This window comes from Hippocampus bargibanti, linkage group LG03 (assembly GCF_051943395.1).
Source record: "Hippocampus bargibanti isolate YZ-2025 linkage group LG03, ASM5194339v1, whole genome shotgun sequence".
NCBI lineage: Eukaryota > Metazoa > Chordata > Actinopteri > Syngnathiformes > Syngnathidae > Hippocampus > Hippocampus bargibanti.
Genome location: NC_142736.1, coordinates 12,696,847 through 12,710,065, shown reverse-complemented (window position 1 = coordinate 12,710,065; position 13,219 = coordinate 12,696,847). Strand labels below are relative to the sequence as shown.

Below are 13,219 nucleotides of genomic sequence, written 5' to 3'. Positions count from 1 at the left end.
CATATCGGTGCAAGACCTGTCCTGGAGCCACAACACGGCATCAATGGCCAAGAGATCCCACCAGCGCCTGTACTTCCTCCGCAAGCTCAAAAGAGTTGGAGCCCCGACCCCCATCACGACCTCCTTCTACCGCGGTACCATAGAGAGCATTCTGACCAGCTGTATCAACGTGTGGTACGGCGCCTGCACCGTGTCCTGCCGTAAGACTCTGCAGCGCATCGTGAGGACAGCTGAGAAGATCATCGGTGTCTCTCCCGCAGACATCCAACATCCGCCTCACCCGCAGAGCCATCCGGATCGCTGGCGATCCCACACACCCCTCCCACAGCCTCTTCAGCCTGCTGCCATCGGGTAGGAGACTGCGGAGTCTCTGAGCCAAGACCAGCAGGCTCAAGGACAGTTTCTGCCACCAGGCAATTCGGAGACTCAACTCCCTCCCAGCCCTGCCCGGCCTGCCCCTTCCCACTGCCACACTCACCGAACTCTGAGTACACGCTACATGCTGTACGATCACCCTGAACTCTATTTTTTGTTCTTTCTCATTTTTTTTTCTGCAAGACCTCACTTCAACCCTTGCTTGTTGTTTGTTTTTGCATTACTACATTACGTCACTTTATATACGTCACTTCCTCACTTTACATATGTCACTACCTCACTTTACATACGTCACTGCCTCACTTTCCAGACGACACTACCTCACTTTACATACAGAAATTACATGTATTGTCTGTTGTCAATTGTATGTCTTTTTAGCCACGTTATAAGTGCCTTGCATGTCTTGCACGCTGGGTCCGAGAGGACATTAATTTCATCTGTGCTGTATGTCATGCATATTAGCATATTTGACAATAAAGCTGACTTTGACTTGACTTGACTTTGACTCGCGTTGAACATGACGGACGTGTCCTGTGATTGGATACTCACTTTACCTCAGCCCTCAGCGGAGGCAGCGCTATGCAAATCAACCAAGCTGACAACAGATCAGACCCGGAAACTTTAGCAGAAAAACCAAGTATATCTACTCGCTTTTTTAACCCACAATGGCTGAAGGAGAGGACAACTCGCTGTCACATGTAGGTAAGACTCCAAGCCTCAAGAACAAATGAAAAAGATTTGTTTACTTTTATATTTTTTTACTTTTATTTTCAACAAATAGTTCGTTTTGTGAACGTCTTGTTGTTTTTCATATATTAAACTGACATTTTGTAATTTAGCGTAAAATCTTGTTAAATATTGCATATTCTTGGTGGACTTCATAAAACTTTGTGGACAAATGATTTTAAATTTCCTTGTATTTTTAAATGTTTGCAGTATCACGTATAGTGACAAGTTCTAATTGCTGATGCAGATTTATTGATGTGTAATTGCTCCGGAAAATAGCCTGTGTTGTAGACGATTAAGGTTATGCCACGCCCAGTACTGCATGCGTGTGCTTTTGTAAATGATATCTCCAGCCGTTGTGTCATAAATTATGGTATTACGAGGGATATTTGTTCAAGTCGGACTAAGCAGGACTTCACTGAAGGCCTAGGTGTGAAATGCACGGACCGCCACTGATGTATATATATATATAGCTATATATATATATATATATATATATATATATATATATATATATATATATATATATATATATATATATATATATATATATATGAGAGAGATCAATAAATAACCTTGCATGTGAATCAATATGTATTGTACTGTATATCAATGAGACGCGTATTACGTCTCCATTATTGTATTGGAGCAAGGCCTCAGATGATTCTTTTAAGTTGAAGCATAGTAACGGAAGTTATCACTTTTACTTTTGCATCCCGGAAGTAACTATGTAAAACGAGCGACGAGTTCTGTAGACGAGATACTGTGTAGCTCTTGTGTCAAATTTTTAGTTTTTGCTCATAGTCTATATCAACCACTAAGGGTGAGTTAAATCCAATTATAGCCGTTGATCTTAAATTTTGTTAGTATTCCGTCAATTATCATATAGATACCAGACCAAGTCAGCCAGTGGCGTTTGCGCTAACCTCGTGGGTAAACTACGGATATTTGTTGTTAGCTTAACATGATTTAACCAGACCCAGTAGCTGGCGCAATAATGTTCGGACATTATGAGAACATAATTTGTATGATTCTAATATGGTTGACCATAAAAAGACGGTATTTGTTTTGTCTAAACATCGAAAGTGCCATTTTCATATGCCAGGACAGTATGAATTAATGACCTCTTGATCATGGTTTGTGGTATTCTCAAATGATTGGTTTTTTTTCTTGTTTAGGTTACCCACTTTAATGTTGAAGATTAAACAAATGTAATCGTTAAAATAACTCAAGTATTCAAAACGTTTTTTTATTATATTCTGTACTGTGCAGTTGTTTTTTTATGTCACTTTGTGCATTCAAATACGTACTTTGTTGTTGTACTTTCTTCCCTTCAAAATGTTGCTGCTGTGTATTGTGAATTACTCTATTGAGAGAAATATAGGTTTTCTTAACTTAAAGCTACAATACTGTTTTTGCGTGTCGTGTTTTTTTCTCGAAGGGAGGGGATGGTAATGAAACCCAATGATGTGTTCAATGTTGAACTTCCACTCCACTGTTAAAACTCTGTTTTTGTGGATGTCTATAGGTGTCTTCAAAATGATCATCCCAGTGCGGTGCTTCACATGCGGAAAGATTGTAGGTAACAAGTGGGAGATGTACCTTGGCTTGCTGCAGGCCGAGTATACTGAGGGGTAAGAAAAACACATCCAAAGAAAGTTATTCAAAGTATTTTATTTTCTTTGCAAATATCTCAGAAGTCAAACTTGAATTATTAGTTCTAAAATGATATGTAAAGTAATTCTGTGACAGAATTATTTCCAGACAGCTATGTTAGGAGTATGTTATGAAGTTGATTCAATCTACCCCTTTCTGTTCACCTATTCAGCGATGCTCTTGATGCATTGGGCCTGAAGAGATACTGCTGTCGAAGGATGCTCCTGTCACATGTGGACCTTATTGAGAAGTTGTTAAATTATGCCCCCTTGGAGAAGTAACTGCAACTGGCCTCTTTTAATTAGTGTTTTTGTTTGGTTCCTTCTCCTTGATGTTGATCCGGCAGGGAAAACAATGTTATTTTGAACACAATACTTCAGATTTTTTTTTCTTTCAATAAAACTGATAAATGTTGCATTGCCTTTTGTTCTGTTGTACTCTTATGTCCTTTGTAAACCAAAAGATGGGCAATGTTCAGTTTGCTGTTAATATTGCAAAATCAAATCACGGTCAAAACTAAAGGCAATTTTGTTTTATCATTTTAAGCACGCGACATGTTATGAATCTGCTTTTACATGCTGACATGCTGAAATTTCTCACCAAGAATCTATTGGTTAGAATTAATTTTCTTGCAGTTGGCCTATATATGTTTTACTTTTGAGTCCACAGCTTCCAATGCTGCATTTTTTTTCAATTTCCTGATTTATATATTTGTCCCTTTTGACCTTGGTCAAAATGGGGAGAGGGAAAAAGCCTGACAAACCCATTCAGATGTTTAGGGGGATTGTTTTATATTACAAAAGACGATGATGACACTGTGTTAAATACATAGAGGTGTCTTGCGCATGCAAGGTTTCCAATCTGAATGACTACACACAGTATTTTCTTTGAACACTTCAAAAGCCTGTTAAGAGAATGGAAGAATACAGACTTCAGGAGATACATCTTAAAGGCTTATCCATTCGTGTATGACAACAGGAGTGTAAAGAAAACTGTCAAACTTTCGTTAAAAAAAAGGCATAAAAAAAATAAAATAAGGGTAGAGTATTCCGCCCCCTTCGAAATTGTTTTAGCAGTATGCTAGAAACATTTTTTTCTCAAAATTCCACATTCCCCGTTTTTCAAATGAACGAAACTTAACTCAGGTTCTTCCATATCTTGATACATTTGATTCTCAAAGGCACAATATCAAGCGTTTCACTTGACGAAGCATTTCAGAAACAAACCCAAACAATGGGGTAGAAGGAACTTTGAGACAAAACATCTTCAGATCATTCAGATCAGGTATTTGGTCAGCTGTGATGCCACCATGTAGACAGGCTAATCATATTTGGTAATTTTTTTTAAGATGGACTCTCATTAAGGTTTACAGCCATTTCAAGGGTGACCAAGAAGGAGATGGACCAGAGTTCAATTTCAAGACAAAGCAAATTATCTTAATTCAATGACAATTCAAGTTTCATGGGAAAAAAAACCAAAATTTTCAAACTCGGCTTCTGCTTTTTTTAAACTGAACAGTGTTGAAATAATTTCGGGAAGAAAATAAAACCGTTTAAGCATCAAGACAAACAATTGAAGGGGTCTAAATATTTTCTGAAATCACCTGAAAAACGCTAACACTTCGTGGCATTTCATTACATGTTGCAAGTTGCAATTCTAAGTGACATCTTGACATAAAATAAAATGCAATTGTTTTGGTGGCAGAATCATCAATAAACCACGCAGTCACTGTTCAGACGGGCGTAGCAGTTGGTCATTGTTGGTTTTGATGGCGATCCAAGTGTGAAAGTGACCCACAAGGATTTGTTGGGTACAATCTTACCAAGTCAGCGATAGCGTTCTCTGTAATCTCTGTGCCTCTCCCGTGAACGCTCCCTGTCCTTTTCTCGACTCCAAGAACGTTCTCTGTGCCTCCGAGATGTTCCAGCAACTTCCCAACGAGGCGAGGAACTCTCTCTGTGACGCTCCCTTTCCCGCTCTCGGTCACGATCTCCATAATGACTACCACTCCTAGAGAAACCACATGACATGATGTTTGGTTCACTAAAAATCAACTCCGGTGTGATCACTCTTACTACTAACATTGTCAGTTCATACAGTCAGGCCTGAAAATATTTGGGCAGTGACAAGGGACCAAAAGTAATTGGACAATTGATCAGAGGGCTGAAATTGCCTCACAAAGCCCCCCTTTTGTGTTAACCTGTTAAGTAGTGGGAAGGTCTGTAGTTGATTGTAGGTGTATGATTTTGCATTTGGAAGTTGTTGTGACCACACATCATGCGATCAAACGAGCTCTCAATGGGGGTAAACAGAAGATCCTGAGACTAAAAAATAAAAAGAAATACATAAGAGAGATAGCTGAAATGCTTGGAGAAGCCAAATCAACAGGTTTGTACATTCGAAGAAGAAAAAAAAAAACAATGCACTGGTGAGGTTGGCAATTCAAAAAGGCCTGGGCGTCCAACGCTGGACAACAGTGATGGATTGGATTGGATGTACGTTTATTCACCTCGCAGTGGAGAAATTTACATTTGACAGCAGCAAAGTTGTGAAAGGAAAGAAACAAGTAGAAAAAAAAATACAGGAGCTGCTGGAAAGGCAGCCTCTCTCACGGCGCCATCTTGAAGTAAAAAAAAATAAAATAAAATAACAAATATGACAACACAAAGACAGGGAGTCATTCATTCTTCAGCACTTGCTGTACCCTCTTTGGGCATGAAGCAGTTCTAGATGAAAGAGGAGAGGATCAAAGCGTCCTTTTCAGCAGTGGATCAGGGACGTCATGGTGGAATGTGCACGTCTAGTAAAATATTGAAAGCAAACATGCAGCTGTAGCATCCATTGACAAAAAGATGATCATTGAATAGTCTCCATGGTAAAGAAAAACCCATTTACAACATCTACTGAAGTGAACAGTCTCCAGGAAGTTGTTGGATCTTTTTCTAAGTCGACAATAAAAAGACTTCATGAAAGTAAATCCAGAGGGTTCACCACTTGGTGCAAGCCATTCATCAGTCCCAAAAATAGATAGGCCAGACTTGTCTTGCTAAAAACACCTCAACAAGCCACCTCACTTCTGGAAAAGTGTTCTCTGGAAAAATGAGACAAAGATAAAACCTCTACCAGAATGATGGAAAGAAAAAAGTTTGGAGAAAGAATGGAACAGCACATGATCCAAAGCACACCACATCATCTATGAAACATGGTGGAGGCAGCGTGAAGGACTAGGCATGCATAGCTTCCGAGGGCATGACGTTACAACAGATAAAAGTAGCTGGATGAATTCTGAACTACTTTCTGCTCAGATTCAGCCAAATGCTGCAGAATCGGACGGCGCTTCACAGTGCAGATAAACAAAGACCCGAGAAATACAGCCAAAGCTACCCAGGAGTTTATTTGGGCAAAGAAGTGGAATATCTGCAATGTTCAAGTCAATTTCCAGATCTCAGCCCAATTGAGCGTGCATTTCGCTTGCTCAAGATAAGGTTTAAGGCGGTAAGACCCGCAAACAAGCAACAACTCAAGGCTGCGACTGTACAGGCCTGCCAAAGCATCAATGAGGAAAAAAGCCAGTGTTTGGTGTTGTCCATGGGTTCCAAACTTCAGGCGGTGATTTCCTCAAAACGTTTTAAAACAAAATATTGACAACAAACCTTGTTGGTTAGATTATACTTAAAGGACAACCGACGTCTCCGGACAAGTTGTGTCCATAATCTGTAAAATGGCTTCAAATGACTTCTACTGAGCGTATTTTACAAAAATCCCACCGCATATAGCTATTTCACGTTTTAAGACTCGACTGAATATTCCGGAAGTTGAGTTGGTGACGAGTCCGTACGTGACGTCACTGAAGGAACGCCCCTGACCGAAAAAAAAAGGACACATTGTAGCAGTCCTTCCATCACGTCAATGCTTGTTTGGTCTGACAACCTCGTGTTGCGCCAGAAGAGGGCGTTCATGCTCCATATAAGGAATTTATCAGCCTGTGGAAACGCAATACACTGTCATGTCTACAAGAGGTCGCCATTTTCTGCCTCTTTTCTGGAAAGCTACATTGCAGTCCAGATGCCTCAAAATGACACAGAATAAATTCTTTAATCGATTGCAAACATGTATGCTTTCCTCTTCAGAAGTATTTGAATCATATTCATAACTGGATGTGTAACAAGAAATCCGAATCTGAAGCCATTGTTTTGATTCTCCAGCAATGCAAGACGTCTTAGCGTGAAGTCACGCTAGGACTTTCTGAAAATGCCCAATTCGCAGCTCAATTTTTTGCAGATTTTGGACACTTTAAGTCATTTTTATTGGTGTTTTGCATTTGAATAAAAATATCATACTGCGTGTTTTGGGTATTTTAAATGCTATAAAACGTTTTTCTGATGTCAGTTAGAAAAACAAAAAAGTGACGTCGGTTGTCCTTTAATTGTCCAATTACTTTTGAGCACCTAAAATGTGACATCTTTGGGAGAAAAAACACAGTGTTTCGGTAAACACACGGAGCGCCGCAATGGCTACAATTACTTCATTTTCAGTCAGATGTTGTTGTCCAACCACTTGAATTAAACATTACAGTCCCCACTTCATTTCAAGTCCAGTGTGGTTGCATGTGCATGTGTTGCACTTGTGAAAATTGTGTATGTCCAAATATTAACTGTATGTTCAAGGTCGAACGCTATGATCCGACTTTCTGAACTTAATGCATCAAACAAGCAAATCAGAACTGTTTCAAGAGAGGGCCCATTTTACTATTTTGAACTGACTGAACTGAAATGACTGAGACAATGTTTTTTTTTCTCTTGTTGAGCTCTATTCCTGTCAACTCTATCATATTCACATGAAGATGCAATTTCTCTCAGTCAGTGGTGCCAACCTATTTTTTTTTGTCATGGGCCACTTCAGAGTCACAGCTACCCTACGACAGGCAGTGGAAAATCCCTCTATTTTATTACCCGTGAAAATTTGACATTTCGGTACACATTTCAGCAAGAATCATAACAGTTGACACATTTGATTTGTACCCGCAGGTCACATGAAATGACAGGGGGCCGGATCTGACCCCCAGGCCACGACTTGGGCATTATGTTCTAAGTACAGTGATACCTCGGCTTACACACGCTTTAGCTAACGGACCTTTCGCCTTACGAACATTAAATTCGTGAGAATATAATCTTGGCATATGAACTAGTTCTCGGCAAACACACGGAGCGCCACAATGGCTGGCGGACTAGTTTTCGGCGGAAGAACACCAAACCACACGGCCGAACAGCGCCACCGTGGCTGCCGGATCCTTTCTCTGAGCGTATACGTGGTTTCCTATCGAGTGTATACTTTTGCTTTTTTGGGACTGAAAAAGACCCCACCACAGGCTAGTGTTCAGCCGAAGAGGACACAAAACAAAATTACAATCGAGCAGAAGAAGGAGATCGTCGAGAAACATGAACGGGGTGTGTGTTTCTGTGACTTAGCGTCCCATTACCAGTATGCCAAGTTGACCATTGCTACGTGTGGCTCAGGGTGATTGTGTTGTCTAAGCAACGGTCTCAGGCAATAGAAGAAGTGCCCGATTCTTTCGATTGATGGCCTGAAGCCATAGCTGTTTTCTTCCCTCAGCGATCGGTATTCAGTGAAATTTTAACCTGGATCCTTTCACAAAACGGTTCATACAGCCAACAACCACACACGATATCACCATCGCATTAAAATGCAAAGACTTTCATTCATCAAAACCGAAAATGAAACACGTAAGCTTACAAAACAATGATTGCACTCGCTGACAGCTGTTGTGTTCATTTGGCTTTCTGCCTACCGGAGGTTTGCGGACGATCACGTGATCATAGCTCATGTATTTCTTTTTTCTACTTTCATTCCTTTCATCACTTTGCTGCTGTGAAATGTAAATTTCTCCACTGTGAGACTAATAAAGGCAAATCCAATCCAATCCAATCCAATCCATAACAAATGAAGACACGCTGGCATCACCTATAGAAGCGGTGGAAAAACTTCTTTTGATTTGGAATAACGAAAAGCAGTGATCAGGGGACCGTCTGAGTGGGCGTATTATCACTGAGAAAGCACGGCAACTTCACTCGGATATCATCAAGAGGCAACTACATCAACAACCATCACAAAGGTAAATAAAAGTACTATAGTACAGTACAGTTTATTTCTTTAATTACAATACAATTTATTATACATAAAATAAGGACTATTTTGTGTAGTTTTAAGGCTTATTTAGTCGAAAATTATGTTTTATGGGGACCTGGAAACAGATCATTCTCATTTTTAATGTTTTTTTTATGGGAAATTAATGCTTGAAAGGCACACTTTTCACCTTACACACACTTTCTGGGAACCAATTAAGTTTGTAAAATGAGGTAACACTATATGTATGTTGTTAATCCGGTTCATATTGATGCAGAGTACAAACCGACTCGGATACCACAATTTGACACGGAACCTTAAGTCTCGGTTGGTTTAAAAAGTGCAACATAAATCCAATTTATGTGACAGTTAAACTGGACACATGTTCAATACGAGTAGCACAAACATACTGTGTATGAGAAGGATTACCTTTACAAATCTTTGCGTTTGGTCAGTGTAATATTTTCAAAAATCAGCATTGGATGTTATTTATTCATTTTATTTGCAGCTCAGCAAGCGGTGAATTGGACTCACATTTTTTCTTTGTGCCTTACTTTTTATGAGCCATGTTATGTCATTATGTTGGTGCTCACCGTGTGTTCTGACACCACAACTTAATTACGGTAAACTTTTCCTTCAGAACAACATGACAAATGTGTGTTGCTTGTTAAATGAGTGAATGATAAATGGTGCGAATGACTGACACTGCTCACCCGTACAAAAAAAAAATAATTCAGTGACTGTAAAGTGTCCTTGAGAGTTTTGAAAGGCACTTAAAATTAAATGTATTATTATTATTATTAAATGGTAGATATTGCGGCATGTTATTTGGAGCACTGTTTTAATAAGTTACATTTTTCAAGTCGCTGGATCATTTATACGAAATGCACAATTTTTTATTGGGACTCTTTCTGGCCAACTTGTGTCATTTTATCTGTTTATGTTCATTTTATTGTACGTCCTACACAAAATGTGTATTTTATGAAGAAATGGAAGAATATAATCACAAATTGCCATTATTTGCATGCAAACTTCAGGGATACTCGATCTGAAAACCAATATCAAATTTAAGGCCCGAGTGCCAAATCTGGCACACCACATCATTTCATGTAGCCCCCGAAAGCATGTCAACTTCCATGATGCTTGATAAAATCTCTATTAAAATTTTCACATTCTCACATGTAAACGATAAGATGGATAAATGTTAGCATTTTTTTGTTACCAAACCCCACATTACAGTAACTGAAACAATGAATTAAGTGCGATTCTTGACCCTCTTTTATGGTTTCAGTCAAAACGGGCCTCTAAGGGGAACAGGTACGAACATGGAGCTCTGGACAAAAATGAGTTGAACAATTGTGAGGTATGTAAGTCTTAAAAAAATATATAGATCAAAATTTTATGTATCCAAAACCACAAGTGGTATCGGTACTGGTGAGTCCACAAGATTTGAGTTCTCATACTGTTATCAAATTACTATCCAACATCCCTAATGTTATTTATTAATGGTGACTTTACCCCAAGACCCCGTGTAATTTCCATGTGTGGAATGAAGCTAGCCTATGAGAGCATACCTGTAGCCACAGTTTCCCTGGATGGACACCAGGCAGTCTTTGAGGGAGGTGACGAGAGCTTGGCAGCGTTCATCCCTGTACACGCTGGATTGCTTGATGATGGCAATGGCCGTAAGCAGGGTTTCCATAGCCACTCTCTGATCTCCTGTAATTACAAACATTTGTGCAGTTTCCAAAGAGTCTTGAAAATGAATATGCAGCAAACAGAGGCTAAATGATGACACACACATATTTAATTCAGAGAGATGATGGGAAAGTTGATTTTTATCAGAGGGTCACCAACAGCTAGTTTAAGTACTAAAATTGCAGTAAGGTACCCCAGGATTCATACAGGCATCCAGATGCCATTCTTTTTTCAGAACAACACAATGGGATCAGGTGCACTTACCAGCTGTCGCACCTGTCACAGCCTTGGTAATGGCGCTGCTAGCTACAGCTTTATTTCTGTTAAACAATTCTTCATATTCTCTCTCCCCCCTGAAATGTTTGCAAAGTACAAAGATAGTTTGATGCCGGCAGATGAGAGCTTCTCAAGTAGATCAATAACAAACGAAAATTGTTTTATATCTATGAGTATTGAATTATCATTCGAATAAGAAAATGCACATATCCTCACTTTTGGTGACCATAAGCATGTGCTGGGGGGAAGTAAGCTGGGTTTATATGTAGACTGGGAGGGGGCTGGGCCTGCACATTGAAAGGTGGAGGGAGAAAAAGATGTGGTGGAGGGATGTTGAGTGGCAGAGGAGGGAAGGGAGGGGGTGGCTGGCTGGGGTAAGGGCGGGAAGTTGGGGGAAAGATATTTCTGACTGGATGTGATGGAAAATGAGCGGGTGTACTGGGAGGATTGGCATCCTCCGAAAATGCACAGATCTGCGAATCGGCGTCCTTGGAGTGACTGCGCATTGGAAATCCTGTGAATATGTTTTGGGTCAGTCAAGGAACACTTGCAACACAATCAATGTGGCTAATGTGTGAAATCGGTCTTACGTTTATTCGCGACATTCTCAAACATACTGATGTTTTGATAAGTGGCATAACGGCAGTCTAGCCTTTCTCCATCTAGAGTACATTGGGGAATTTTCTCCAACAATGTTTTTAATGAAGCTTCAGAAGTCACCACCACCTTTGCAAAGCTGTAGTCAAGACATGAATATGTGCATTAACATCAACCCGACGTCATGTTCCTAACCAACATCAGCATTCACTAGATAATTGACTTTTTTCACATTTTTAAAGAAAAGTCACATACCCTCTTGATTGGCCATTTGCTTTGTTCTCTGCAAATTTGACTTCATCAATATCCCTTACCCCTAATTTCTGGGCCAGGCGTTGAAGGTCCTGGTCAGATACCCACTAAACGGTCATGATATGAGAGGATAAGAAGGACATTGGTACTGATTAATTTACAAGCAGGGTTCAAACTTATATTTCTGTTCAACAACTTTCATAACTTTGCTGCTGTGAAATGTAAATTTCTCCACTGCGAGACGAATAAAGGCAAATCCAAATCCAATTCTTCATAATCTGGATGCATGGATGTGTCTGACATACTTTAAAATGTGTATACCATCAATATTGTTATAACGTTGACATTTTTCTCATCTTAATATGCTATATGTATGACACACAACTCACCCAGGAGAAGTTCCCAACATATAATGAGAATCTTCGTGGCTGGTTTGATTCTTTTTCATTTGCTTTCACCACATTCTCTTCCACTTTAGTTGGCGTTATCCCACCAGGGTCTGAATTCAAAGTGTTTTTCGTATCTTGATCAATGGAGCCAGAAAGTACAGCATCATCAAAAAGGTCATTTGCCTCATCGATTCTGTCCAAATCCTGTTGTGAGATTAAAACACACATTTTATCCTGTGCAGTATCAACTCAACAAAACTACAATACACTCCTCCGCAACATTTGTACTATATACCATTGCTGAGGGATCACCATATTTGAAGAAATGCTTGCAAAGTAAATACTATGAATGGTCATAAAAATATAATTTTTTAAACGAACTTTATTATAGTCGTGAATTTGGGAATACAATGTGACGAGACAAGACAAAAAGGAAACAAAACTACAAATTAAGATATTTTCCACACTGAGAAAATTTCATACAAACCAAAATCGGCATCGTATCATTCAAATTCAAGCAAGACAAGGCTCACCTCGCCCTTTGGATTCTGGTCACAGTACAAGTCTACGGTCGCCGTTTTGGATTCACTCGGTCCGGCTGCAGCCATCACGAGGGCCAGAGATCATTCAAAGAATGAAGATGCCCGTGATGCTGTTTCCAATATTGTTTCTTCAGCTATGTAGTTTATAGACATGCACATTTATGCTCGATGCAGCATCAACGAAAAGCGAAACGTGATGCTGGAACAGATTTATACTTTTGTTGACGTTGTACATAAGCAAACGTTGGCAAGCGTTAGGATCTGATATATAACAATCAATATGCATTTGTGTCATAGCATAGTACGACAGAACGATGCCGGATAAAATAAAATGTAATATCAACAATGCACACGTCGTCCCACGGATGATTTATATTGATAGTTTCGCATTGGGCGACTGACGGTGGTGTTGCTAACGTACTTGCCTGGTCATATGTATCTGCTAAATACTACCGGTTTGCAACGTAAGAAATATTGGTTCCTACTCCTTGATCGATGTGTATGTGGGAGGGGGTTAGAGTATTAACTAATATAAAGTATGAACGGATCTGATACAAACGCTGT

At 39.7% G+C, this 13,219-nt stretch overlaps 2 protein-coding genes across 2 annotated transcripts; one reads left to right on the top strand and one right to left on the bottom strand.

Annotated features, from left to right (window-relative positions):
• Nucleotides 1-1,809: 1,809 nt before the first annotated feature.
• polr2l (RNA polymerase II, I and III subunit L) lies at nucleotides 1,810-3,171 on the top strand. Its single transcript, XM_088992017.1, has 3 exons — nucleotides 1,810-1,924; nucleotides 2,630-2,735; nucleotides 2,930-3,171. The coding sequence occupies exons 2-3, from the start codon at nucleotides 2,641-2,643 to the stop codon at nucleotides 3,036-3,038; spliced, it is 204 nt and encodes a 67-aa protein (XP_088848143.1). The 5' UTR covers nucleotides 1,810-1,924; nucleotides 2,630-2,640; the 3' UTR covers nucleotides 3,039-3,171.
• Nucleotides 3,172-3,527: 356 nt separating this feature from the next.
• On the bottom strand, nucleotides 3,528-13,214 carry LOC148900374 (cleavage and polyadenylation specificity factor subunit 7-like). Its single transcript, XM_088992015.1, has 8 exons — nucleotides 12,647-13,214; nucleotides 12,114-12,317; nucleotides 11,728-11,831; nucleotides 11,466-11,611; nucleotides 11,092-11,389; nucleotides 10,864-10,952; nucleotides 10,476-10,620; nucleotides 3,528-4,767 (listed from the first exon to the last, which is right to left on the bottom strand). The coding sequence occupies exons 1-8, from the start codon at nucleotides 12,719-12,721 to the stop codon at nucleotides 4,584-4,586; spliced, it is 1,245 nt and encodes a 414-aa protein (XP_088848141.1). The 5' UTR covers nucleotides 12,722-13,214; the 3' UTR covers nucleotides 3,528-4,583.
• Between the last annotated feature and the right edge of the window lie 5 nt (nucleotides 13,215-13,219).

What these genes read in the sequence shown, in the direction of transcription:
- polr2l (XM_088992017.1), top strand. Translation starts at nt 2,641, where the DNA reads ATGATCATCCCAGTGCGGTGCTTCACATGCGGAAAGATTGTAGGTAAC. An exon ending in CAGGCCGAGTATACTGAGGG is followed by an intron (nt 2,736 to 2,929) that starts GTAAGAAAAACA and finishes TCACCTATTCAG; the next exon opens with CGATGCTCTTGATGCATTGG.
- LOC148900374 (XM_088992015.1), bottom strand. Translation starts at nt 12,721, where the DNA reads ATGGCTGCAGCCGGACCGAGTGAATCCAAAACGGCGACCGTAGACTTG. An exon ending in ACCAGAATCCAAAGGGCGAG is followed by an intron (nt 12,318 to 12,646) that starts GTGAGCCTTGTC and finishes ATCTCACAACAG; the next exon opens with GATTTGGACAGAATCGATGA. An exon ending in CATGCTTATGGTCACCAAAA is followed by an intron (nt 10,953 to 11,091) that starts GTGAGGATATGT and finishes CAAACATTTCAG; the next exon opens with GGGGGAGAGAGAATATGAAG.